This window comes from Cimex lectularius, unplaced genomic scaffold, assembly GCF_000648675.2.
Source record: "Cimex lectularius strain Harlan isolate CLEC.00 unplaced genomic scaffold, Clec_2.1 scaffold19, whole genome shotgun sequence".
NCBI lineage: Eukaryota > Metazoa > Arthropoda > Insecta > Hemiptera > Cimicidae > Cimex > Cimex lectularius.
In genome coordinates this window covers 2586199-2598401 of record NW_019392664.1, presented here as the reverse complement: position 1 = coordinate 2598401, position 12203 = coordinate 2586199, and the positions used below count along the sequence as shown (strand labels likewise).

The window sequence follows — 12203 nt, the reverse complement described above, 5'->3', positions numbered from 1 at the left end:
TCCATTTAATTCAGCAATCATTTTGTAAACAACAGAAATTATTTTGAAAACAGATATTGTAAAAGGTTTGCACTTTCATTTTGTGCCTTTTCGAGGTATTCAATTGCGTTTATTCAGTCTAGCGTTGTAACAAAAAGAACGAACAGTCATAATAAATATTCTGCTAATAGCAGAGCTATTACTAATTTAATTTAATTTTTTTTCGCGGTTCTTTATAAGAAGGGAAGATACGGCAGTGAGATCATCAAAATTTACCGTTTGACTCACCTAACCTAGCTGTTTGTGCTAGAATAAGATAACCATCGGCTCGAAACCTTCTTCAGAGGAAGCCCCGATAAAAGAGAGCCTCCAGCGAGAAAAAACGGACCTGAGATGATAATTTGCTATCATGCCGCAGTTAATCCGTCGATCCGGAGTATATGAAATTTACAAATTGAACAAAAATTGTAATGACAATAATGGAGATGATAGACATCGATTATTAAATTCAGTAGTTGGTCCGCTTGACCAATTAAGATCTTTCAATTAATTAAGGATTTTACTTGAGATGAAAAAGCCAGTGTCACGAGCGGGATTCGAACCCACGACCTTCGGTCAATACGCCGCTGGTCTAACCACTTGAGCTATCGTGACTTCGATCCACTCGTACACTAACTGCTCGTCTCAACCGACAACCTTTCAAATTTTCTGCTTTTTGCAATTTTTAAAAAATTTCAGGGGTTCGAATATCGCTCGTAACCTAACTTTTTCATCTCAACCAAGAGGTTAGATAAAAAGAATAATTAATTTAAATAATTAATATGGTCAATAATGACCGCTAAACATATATGGATTAAATTATATTTATGTTGCAAAGTATGTTTGTTGGTTTTTGACATAGAAGAAAATTCTCTAGATTAGGCTTCATTCATTTAAACCATTTTTTAAGTTAAGAATTCGAGAAGTGAGGGAATAAAATAATTAAATTAATAAAATTAAGAAGATAAAAGTCATGGCAATTACGAAAACCTATCTCGTGTTGGCTTAGCCGCTTCCATTAATATTCATACGCGGACATTAGTTTAGACTGGGAAAATTTACATTTTAATGCTCCCTCTTTGCGCCGGCATTTGGCCGAATATTTTTTCAAAACTTGGAACATCTGTGCAGAATCCCAAGCCCCCAAGCCCCGAGCGATAACTGCTGCCCCGAAGTCCCTCGGCTTAATTTTCCCTTCTGCTGTAGTGAATTTGTTATTTAATTGAAAATTGTCAATGCTCTTTCACTATATTTATGGGATATAAATGTTCAATGACATACGAACCCTTTTCCATGAACGTTTTACATCGACTCTATATTTTTATTACAATTAATTAAGGTTTTTAGTTGAGATAAAAAAGTCAATGGCACGAGCGGGATTCGAACCCACGATCTTCGGCTAGATACGCCGCTTCTCTACCACTTGAGCTATCGTGACCTCGATCCACTCGGACACTAACTTCCCATCTCAACCCCACCTTTTGAATTGTCCCTCCTTTTTGCCATTTTTCACCTTAATAAAACCTTAATTAATTGTAATATATTAATTGGTCAAGCGGACCACGAAATTAGTGAATCTATATTTTATTTTTATTTTTTAACATGGAAACTCTTTGGGTTAATTGAGTCTAAATACTGACATTGTATAGCCACAAACGACGAAGCAATTAAGTTCCTTTTCTATTTAAAACGATAAAAAACGATTCTTTCATACGTTTGAAAGTATAAAAATTACGCACTAACAATAAATAAGGACTTTCTTGTGCTTGGATTGGATGTTTCGTTGATCAGTATGTGTTTAAATATTTTAACAAAACCTTAATAGCTTAGCACAATTTTTAAAATTTTAAATATAATTTTCAGCGGTATCCTGTACATTCCACAAATATAACGTTTCAAGCACTAAAATTGTAGTTTTGTTGACCAAATCTTTATAGCATCTTGTCTATGGCGACAGTGCATCTTTCTTTTATTGGGCGATCAATTACGTCAAAAATGTTAAAATTCAAAAACGTTACGTTTTTGAACTTTTCGGACTCTGATCTACAAGTTTACAATTCAGACATTTTTTGGAAACTTGGTAAGATGCGCTAGGGTTGAAAACTGTGTTTGTGAATGTTATCATTAAGAAGAATAGAATTTTAGGACTAGGAAGTCGGTTTAATATGAAAAATTCTAATTAAAAAATGAGAGGGTCAGTTTGTGTATGAGACACGGAAATGATATGAAACTATAAAAACTATATTATCTTATGTTTATAATATTGTTAATGTTATTCTATTGGTTGTTATTGAAACTTATTTTTTATCTTGTCCCACTCTATTCCACAGATGGAGACAACCAAAAACATCATAGGAAGTACTCTTCATTTTTTAAAACACGTATCTATTTTCGGGGTGCTACCCGCTCCTCCTCTTCAGCTGTTATGACTTAAAAGTACAAAAAACCATCAAATATTAAAAAATGTTAACAGTTAATATAAGTAACTCACATACAATTTTATGAATCACTGAAATTACAATTTTCACGTTATACCATGATATTTCAAATGTTCTTTCTCATGACATTATGCGTCGTCAACAAGTAAACCAATACATTTTTTTAANATGTATATATATATTTGTTAATATTTAGTGACCGTTAATTAATGATTTAAGATCGTGAGATGTCGTGTGGTGTGGTGTAGGTTAGAAAAACTTTTTTTTTAATCTTGCCAACGTTTCCACCTATATTGAGAACATCTTCAGGGATTGGAGTTTATAAACATTGTTTCAATTATACAAATAAGTATAAGATATTAATACGAATTTATACCATGTTGTACAAATATAGAACTTTTAAGTTTAATCGAAGTATTTGAACTCACTCAAAGTGTGTTTTCTATGTAGTTGTTGTGTGTCGTCTTGAATGTGTTAGTAAGATTTTAAAGTTTTTTTTGATATGTGATTGATTTTGAGAGAGTGGGGAAGTAGGTAGGCCTAGAAATTCATTTTTCTATGAGGAATCGGCTACATTGAGGTGAACTGTAGAGAAATGAATGTGGATAGATGGACCTCGTATGATCTAACCCTAGAAAAAGACTCATCCTCACCGAATTAACGATAGGCCCTACAAGCTTGACCCACGACTTACTTTTATACCAAAGCTCGAGTATGTATCTGGCAAGAAGAGAAAAGTTGCTCGATTTGACCCACCTAATCAAGGTACCTCCTTGGCTCCGTTTAGGGAGCGCTGATGAATGCAACCCTATATTAGAATTGTTCTCGAGCACTGCAGCAAGTATCGGAACCCTTGCTATCATTTTTCATGGAAACAGGGTTGTTTTATTTTATATGGTGCTGAAATTTTTGTTTGGTTTAGTGTGTCTGTTGAGTATTTATTAGCTGAATTTATTTATTAGCGTGAATGTGTGTTGTGACGATGACGGAATTACCCATTAACCCTTAATTAGATTAGTTATATAATAGATGAATTAGGTGAACTAATTCTTCTACTAATCCACCTCCATAACTGAATGAATGGTATGTACTTAAAAAAGAATGATTTAAAGGAGAGTGAAACAGTGAATGGGCTTGGATTTAGGAAGTGATTGGTTAGGGGCTGGATTGACCTAGCTGTTGATGGTCCCCTGGATAAGACAAGGTCTGAAGAACTGCGTACACCCAGGTTGGGTGATTCTCGAGGCCTACCCGTCATTTATTTAAATTATAAATGCTGGAATTTCCGGTAGACTGACAGAAGTGATAAGCTCAACTCTGTATAAGTGTTTGTGTATGTATTTCTACTAAAATCGTATTTGTCAATGTAACACAACATTGTAGCACATGTTTAAACGGTTTAAATCGTAAATTAATATTTATTTTATAACGGTTGTAATTTCGTTATGTTTGTAATATGTCATATTTTATGACCATGGTGATTGTAAAATCATCTGCGTCAAATAAGTTTCAACAGTAATATTTTCTGTTTTTTCAGTAATATCAATAAAAGGCCTTCAACTTTTCCTGTTTGTCCGATTTGTTTTCTCGATAAAAACGAGTTTTCAGGGTGAAAAACGCGTTCCAGTGACTAAAATTCATACGGATTTCAAATTTTAAGTTGTTCTAGTAATGAACCCCGAGTTTTTCAACTTTGTAACAAAATGTAACGTTGTTTTTTAATTGTATATTGTATTTTATTGTATTTTTAATTGTTTCCTTGTTCAAGTCAACACGGGCAAGGCTTTTTAATCCGATTTTTGTTTTGATGATCCTTGTAATAAACACCTGCGCATTCATATTTGTCTGTTACCCATTTACGAAAGTGAAAACTTGAAACCGTACGTTCTTGAACTTTTGGGAGATGATCCAAATACTACACTGAGAGGCAAAAAAAGTGGCCTTAATATTTTTTATTAACTCTTCGACAATCCTCCATTGATTATATTACAACAATATTCGGTACGTTTTAAATTACAGGTAAATAAAGCTCGGATAAAATCGCCCAATCCCGTTTGCAATTGGATTTTATAAATAAATCTTCTTTGTTGGTTTTTCTGTAAAGCTTTATTTTTTATCGTACCTCTGGTTCGATTTTTTAAGTTGTTCTATTTTTAAGTTTCAAATTTGTTTGAGTGATGGTTGGAAGAAGTCAAGCGTATGTGGTCAGACATTCCCAGAACGATAGTCCGAATGGTCTTCCATCGCTAGCAAGATACTGGATGATACTCAAGAAGGGCATGGATCTCAGAGGGATGATCGTTTTAAGTGTTTCGAAAGTACCACGTAATGGACATTCTACAGCTGGTGAGAACAAGTAACAGCTTCAACAAGTTAGAAATGTTAATGTCACTTTGCGCACCGTAAGCAAAGACTTTCAGAAGTTGGCCTGCCACAGGTCGAGAAATTCTGACAATTCACGTAATAGCTCGGTTAAGTTTCGCAAGAAATCACATCAATTGGTCTGAGCAAGATTAGACCAAAATCATGTTTTTGGATGATCAAGGTTTGTTTGAGGTCTTCTGATGGCCTCAAGCGACATTTTCAGTCCGGAGAAACTACGGAGGTGGTGTTTTGTATAGGCATTTTTAGAGACTTGATCTTCATTGAGGGTTGCTGGTCGATATATTGAGGATGTGTTATCAGAAGAAGTTCCTTATATGCCAATAATTGGTGTCAGGTAACTTGGAAACTTGGAACGGGGCCAGAGTCAACGTTTGGAGTGGCCAGTATGTAGACCCGATTTAAATCCTATCAAACACCTTCAGGACGAGTTCTCAAAGAGGGTAAAGGCCGCCCTGTGATGCCAGAGAATTTACAGGAATTAAGAATAGCACCGTTGGAGGTGTATAAAAACATTCCGCACCACTACATTCATAATTCATAAAATTGATGTCACGTCGAATGCAAGCTGTGATCAACGCAAGAGAAGGAAATACTAAGTACTGAATTGAATATTTTCTTTGTGGTTTCCATAGCAACATTGTTTTAAGCAGTTTAATTTTTAATTTAAGTATATATTAAATTTTTCTTTAAAAATATCCAGTAAACAACATACAATAACAATTATAATGATCACAAGTATGTACTAAAAAAACTTGGATGGGCACCTTCTTGTCTTTCAGTGTCGGTTACTATTAACATTGGGGGCGTCGGTGGCCACAACGGTTTAGGCGTTGTGACAGCGCTCATCACTATAAGGTAAAGGTCCCGGGTTCGAATCCAGCGGCCCTGCATTCGAACCCGACATACTTATAAATGGGCTTTTTTCAAAAACACCGACATCCTGAGGGTTTATATGACCTCTGCTGTTGTGAACTCTCGAAAAAAATAATAATAAATTTAAAAAATTATTAACATTATGAAGAAAACATTCCAACTACAATCAAAACCTCATAAAATTGATGTCACGTCGAATTCAAGCGGTGATCAACGCAAGAGGAAGAAATACCACGCACCGAATTGAATATTTTCTTCATTGTTTCCATAGCAATATAGTTTTAAGCAGTGTAATTTTTTATTTAGTTATGTATTATATTTTTCTTTAAAAATATCCACATACACTAACCATTATAATGATCGCAAGGATGTACTAAGAAAACGAGGATGGCCACTTTCTTTCCTTAAAGGATCAACGCAAGAGGAGAAAATACTGAGTACCGAATAGAATATTTTCTTCATTGTTTACAACAGCAACATTGCTTTAAGAAGTACAATTTTTATAGTTCTACATATAATATTTTTCTTTAGAAATATACAGTAAACAATATACAATTAAAATTAGTACAATCGCAAGTATGTACTAAAAACGAGGGTGGCCACTTAACCGCCTCTCAGTCTGTTTATTATTAAGATTATGAAGAAATTATTAAGATTATGAACTATAATCCTTTCACAAAAATTGTGAAAACGGTTCTGAGTCAGATGTTGAGGTCAAGCCGATATAATGTAAAGTCACATTTAAAATTCGATGAGGGGTCAGTTGGATGTATCCTAGAAAAAGCGTGCAGGTAACCTTTCCCCGTTGGTGCGGCGTCGATGGTGGGGCGTTGCTGTGGAGGGGGCTGTTTCGGTCCAGAAGCTCACTCTTCTTCAGTACCTGTTTCATGCCCAACCCGGCTTGTACTACCGTTTCCCTGACGAGTGACTTAGCACGTGATCATGGAGTGCGATTGGTGGTGATTAGCCGTTGCTGAGGAAACGTGTGCCGTCCCTAATTCTCCGCTCCAATCCGCGGCTTACCGTGTGTGAATGTGAAGTGTTTCATAAAATTAGTTTATATGCATCTCTGTTGGATATTTCTGACCGCATGGATACGGTTGGCGTTTTCCGAAGACGGTGAGTACTTTTTCTTCACGTCTGAAGGAACTCTTTCTTCCTAAATTTGTTTTAACACAAATCTAGCCGGACGCTTCTTCAGCCTGTACGAAAAAACTACAGTAAACTAACTAGCCGTCTTAATTTTCAACATATCCCTGATGAAAATCCAGTAGGAACAAGCAGTGCAAAGTTTATGGAGAAAAATAGATAAATACGTGTAACGTACTGTTTTGATTTCTTACCTCCTCTACTTTCTGACAACAGTATGTAGTTTAGTTATGCAAAGCATAGAATTTCAATTTTGACAAACTGAATGGGACTAAAAATCGCGATCGATCGTGTTTAAACCCTCAAATCAGGAAATCCGAAATATCAAAATAAGTTATTTAGTAATTACTTGGAGATCGTGAAATGCGGTCTTGTGTGATGTTGGTTTAGAAAAACATTTTTTTTATTGTGCCAACATTTCGATCTTTATTTAGATCATCTTCTAAAATTTCTATATTGCGTGCATCATTGTATAAATTCATTTTCATATTTTAAATGTATTTGTATTATCCAAACTATGTTTGTAAATCCCAAGCTCTGAAGATGATCTAAATAAAGATCGAAACGTACGCACAATAAAGAAAATGTTTTTCATCACACAAGACCACATCTCACGATCTCCAAATAATCAATCATGAATTAACGGTAACTAAAAAATACACACTTATTTAATAAATAAAAAGTTATGGGGTAAATTCTATCTAAGTTCTATTACCTTAATGATGATTAAAAGGACTTCTAGCTTTTTTGTTAAACTTGAAGAAACTGAACTTTTGTTTTCGTTTGCTTACTTCCCGCCTTAGGGTCTTTACATTCTCGCTTTTTTTCTTATCCTACTATCAACATTTGTTAAACTAGTTTCTAAGCTCACTAGTTAGCAAATTATTATTTTATAGAAAAAGAATCAGCTTTTTTTTTTTAACAGAAACATTCGATCTAGATATGACGTAAATCGACCTTTTGATCTAAAGTCTTACCTTCTGGCCGATATTGGACTGTATTGAAAAAGTTGATCAAATTTGTAAATTTATGAATACCATTAAAAAGATAAAAATTAACATTATTATTGTTAATATTTAATTGGGCCAATTTAAGAAGAGCTATTAATCATAAAAGTATTGTAAATATTTTTATGCAAAGTTTAAATTATTCCAAGTTAAAATGCAATAAAAATGAGAAGAAAAATAATTAACATACAATTCAAAAAATAATCTAAAACCTTTTATAATTGTTATGGATAACCCGATGAAATATTTACTTTTATTTTCGTTTGCCCTACATCCTCGCTGTTTATTCTTGTATGAATAAACTTTTTTTTACTAGGTTTTTAGCTCCACCGTTTAATAAAATGTAATTTTATAGTACAAAATGAGCTTTTTTGGTAGTAGCATCACTTGATATGATATAGTATAAATCGAACTTTTAGTCTTAAGGTTTACTTTTTGCTTACTTTTAGCTATTTTTTTTATCTTAATCAAATTTTGAACCATATTTTCAGCTGTGAGTGCAACCGCAAAGACAAAAAATTTAACACTATTGTTTATTTGGGTCCAAGTAAACAGAGCTATTTATCGGAAGAGAAATGTAAATATTTTTACGTAAACTTTCAATAACTACAATTTAAAATTAATTTAAAAAATAATATTTACATAATTTCATATGTACATTATACTAAGCAAGATGAGATTCTTTCGTTTTGTTTTTGTTCGCTTACTTTCCTCCTAATTAGTAGTATTGTAAATATAACCGTGTAAACATTAAACAATTACAATTGTAACTTAATTAAAATGATAATTAAATAGTAATCCAGAATTATTTATATTTATTGATGAAAGATGAAATGGTTTTGTTTTTGGTTGCTTACATTCCTGCCCGTGGGCCGTGCATACTCGCTATTTGTCCTTGCCTGACTGTCAAATTTGTTAAATTAGTTTTCAAGCACCTATTTAAAAAAATCTTATTTCATAGTACAAAATCGGCATTTTTTTAACAGCGTAGTTTGATCTCGATATGCCGTAAATCGACTTTTTGATCCCGAAGGCAAGGTTCAAAATTTTAGCTATTTTTGACAAATTGATCCCGCTTTTGAGCAACATTTTTAGTTAGGAATTTCAACGAACAGACACAGAAGACAAAAAATCAACATTTTTATTGTTTTATAACTGAACCCAATTAAATAGAACTAAGTATTTGTCAGAAGAGTATTGTAAGTATACAAATGTAAAATTTAATTAATTACACTTTAAAATAAATTTAAAAAATAATGTAAAACCATTTATAATTATTACGGATAACAAGATGAAATATTTACTTTTGTTTTCGTTTTGCTTACATTTCCCTGTTGGGACCGTACCTCTTCTCTGTTTGTTCTTGGTAAAACATTTTTGCCTGCTTGTAATGTCAACATTTGTTAAGCTAGTTTATTATTTTTGTGTTTACGACAGACCAAAAACCTATCAAAAGAAAACGTTTAAAATTGATACAAATTTGAATTATAATTCATTGTTTTAGAAATGTTAATAAGCTGCTAGTAATTCGAAAAATTGAGGAAAATTTAGAAGAATTTGTAACGGCAGTAGATCAAGCAAAGTTAACTGAAAAAGTTCGAAAGAAAAATTTGGCTCATGCGATGACCTCAAGCGTTATTACTCAGGACGAACGTTCCCTTTCCGGACCAGTAGGCTTTACAGAATCGGGTTTGTTTTTGCCGACGAACCAAGTCCCAGACTAGAGAATAGGATTTCCTTTTACTCGTCTGAAGAAGAAGTAGACCGTCGGGGCTTAATTGCGAGATTTTCCGTCCCAAACCGCATTTCAGGTAAAGAGTTGGAGTCTTTCTGAGGCCATCCGGGACGAGATAAACCGCAACGAGCAAGCAAAAACTCGACCCGGCCCTCCTACCTGGGAAACAGAGGAAAACCGTGGCGAATCCACCGGGGACGAATTTACAACTGCGTTGCCTTGACGATTCCTCCTCTGAAGATTTACGACCAGACCCTAAGTCGACTTCTGTTCAATTCCGAGGATGTTTATTTTATAACAGTATTTTATGAAAATCAGCGGTGCTTAAGGGGAACGAAATTTGACGCGCTTCTTACTATAATTTATTGTAAATATAATAAATCTCCCCCATGTCTGTTCAAATATGTCACAAATACCTGAACATTATTTATTGATTTTTTTTTTACAATTTATTAGCAGCATTTTGGAGATTGCACCTGTTTCATCCTTTACAAGATTTCATGAAGAGTGCTATCGCAAATTTCTTATTATTGGTAGGTGAACCCATGTTGAATATCGCGGGTGAAGACGGACCCAATAAGTGGCCGTACGCGGCTCTGCACGAAATTGACGCGAATAGAAAACTTAAAAATGCGAAATAAAATCTGAATGGGAAATCGAATAGAATGTTTTAATGACAGGTCCTAAAGTCATGAATCATTCATTCTTAAAATATCTTTAAATTTATTAACGTTCGAATAGAGATAAGTTAGTTGTTTCAGAAAATTAAACAAATAAGTACGAAATATATACACAAATCCATTAGATTTCGTGATCCGATTGGCCAGATAACTTCTTTCAATTAATTAATGTTTATGTAAGTAAGGTATTGGTTGAAATGAAAAGCTAGTGTCACGAGCGGGACTCGAACCCAGGACCTTCGCTAAATGAGTAGCGCTTTTTAGTTATGGTATTTTGTGTCTGGTTTGTTTAATTTTTACATATTTCTTTGAAATTTATCCTTAAGTTCAAAATTCTATATTTACTACTTTTCGTTTTTATATTTTTTTCGTTTTTTTTTTTTTTTCATTATATAAGTTAGGTTTACGATTTTTTTTCATGTTTTTTTACATTTTTTTCAATTGAAATCAATCTTATAGATTTCTAAAATATTTGTATATCCTTCACATATTTGTTTTGTACTTGTTTAATATTTATGCTATTATTTTCCATGTTGATCAAAATTCACTAATTTTCGTGGTCCGCTTGACCATTTAATATCTTTCAATTAATTAAGGCTTTTAGTTGAGATAAAAAGTCAGTGTCACAAGCGGGATTCGAACCCACGATCTTCGGCTAGATACACCGCTGCTCTACCACTTGAGCTATCGTGACTTCGATCCACTCGGGCACCAACTTTCCATCTCAACCCCACCTTTTGAATTTTCCCTCCTTTTTGCCATTTTTCAAATGTCGTGTAATCTTTGATTCTCGGCGACAAATGAAACGGCCACGGAGAGCTATAGTGAAAATATACTTCATTTTACTTATTAAATCATTAGATTTCGTGGTCCCATTGACCAGAAAACTTCTTTAAATTAATTAATCTTTATGTAAGGTATTCGTTGAGATATACACAAAGTTGCCATGGAAGGCGATGGACAGAAACGGCCTCCTCACTCAGCAAAACGTATTTATACTATATCAGAGAATAACAGTTTTAAGTTTTTTTCTGAGAGGTCTTGAAGATGCGTCACTCGGTTCGATAACTTCTAAACGTTTCTTTTGGGAAAATAAAACAAATTCAAAATGCGATGAAATGTAAAACAAGTGTGTACCCAGCCATGAAAGGTATGCAACAGAAGCTGCCTTCACACTCAGCACAACAAATCATTTACAATAATTTACATTTTCAACGAGCAGAATCATTTTTAAAATTCCACTTTATTATTCGTACGGGAGAGCGGGTTTTCGGGCCTTAAATTAAAATAAGTCCAAACATTCAAGCCCACTCGGGTAACCAGTACAGCTCGAGACCCACTGGACAACGATATATTGACTTAACTTTTTTACATCTGAGGATTGTTTTACACCTGACCAAATTGTTTTTTTCGATATTATGAAGAGTGTAACATACACAGTCGTTACTAATAACAATTACAATAAACATTTGAAACTGGCAAAAAGAGGGAAAATTCGAAAGGCTGTAAGTTGAGATGGAGAGATGGTGTCCGAGATGATCGAAGTCATGCTAGCTGAAGAGGTAGAGCAGCGGCCTATTTAGCCGAAGGTCGTGGGTTCGAATTCCGCTTGTGACACTTACTTTTTTATCTCAACCAAGCCCTTACATAAAAACAATAATTAATTGAAAGAAGTAACTTGGTCAATTTGACCACTAAAACATAAATGGATTAATAACAATAAAGCAAAGCGATGTTTGTTTTATGTCTGTAACAGTTTTATTGTTTATGCTGACAAAGAGAAAAATGCAACTTTGTTAAGCAAAAGGGAGAAAATTAACAAGTACAAAGGGTCTAGCAGTTCAATAATCTCAGCATTAATGAGTTCACCTTCTTACATACGTTTAACTAATAAATCAAGTTGTTAGTTTATTGTTTG

The 12203-nt window shown here is 33.8% G+C and overlaps 1 protein-coding gene across 8 annotated transcripts in view; it reads left to right on the top strand.

The window, feature by feature from the left end:
- Positions 1 to 12203, top strand: part of LOC106662247 (ephrin type-A receptor 4) — a 397805-nt gene that overhangs the window by 209286 nt on the left and 176316 nt on the right. For 2 of the 8 annotated variants that reach the window (XM_014386174.2, XM_014386171.2), the window contains exon 1: positions 6577 to 6833. The exons of the other annotated variants lie outside the window; for them this stretch is intronic. In XM_014386174.2, coding sequence (XP_014241660.1) covers positions 6776 to 6833 — 58 coding nt within the window. In that variant the 5' untranslated portion in view covers positions 6577 to 6775. Of the gene's footprint in view, positions 1 to 6576; positions 6834 to 12203 lie in introns of those variants that run through there. 8 annotated transcript variants of the gene reach the window in all.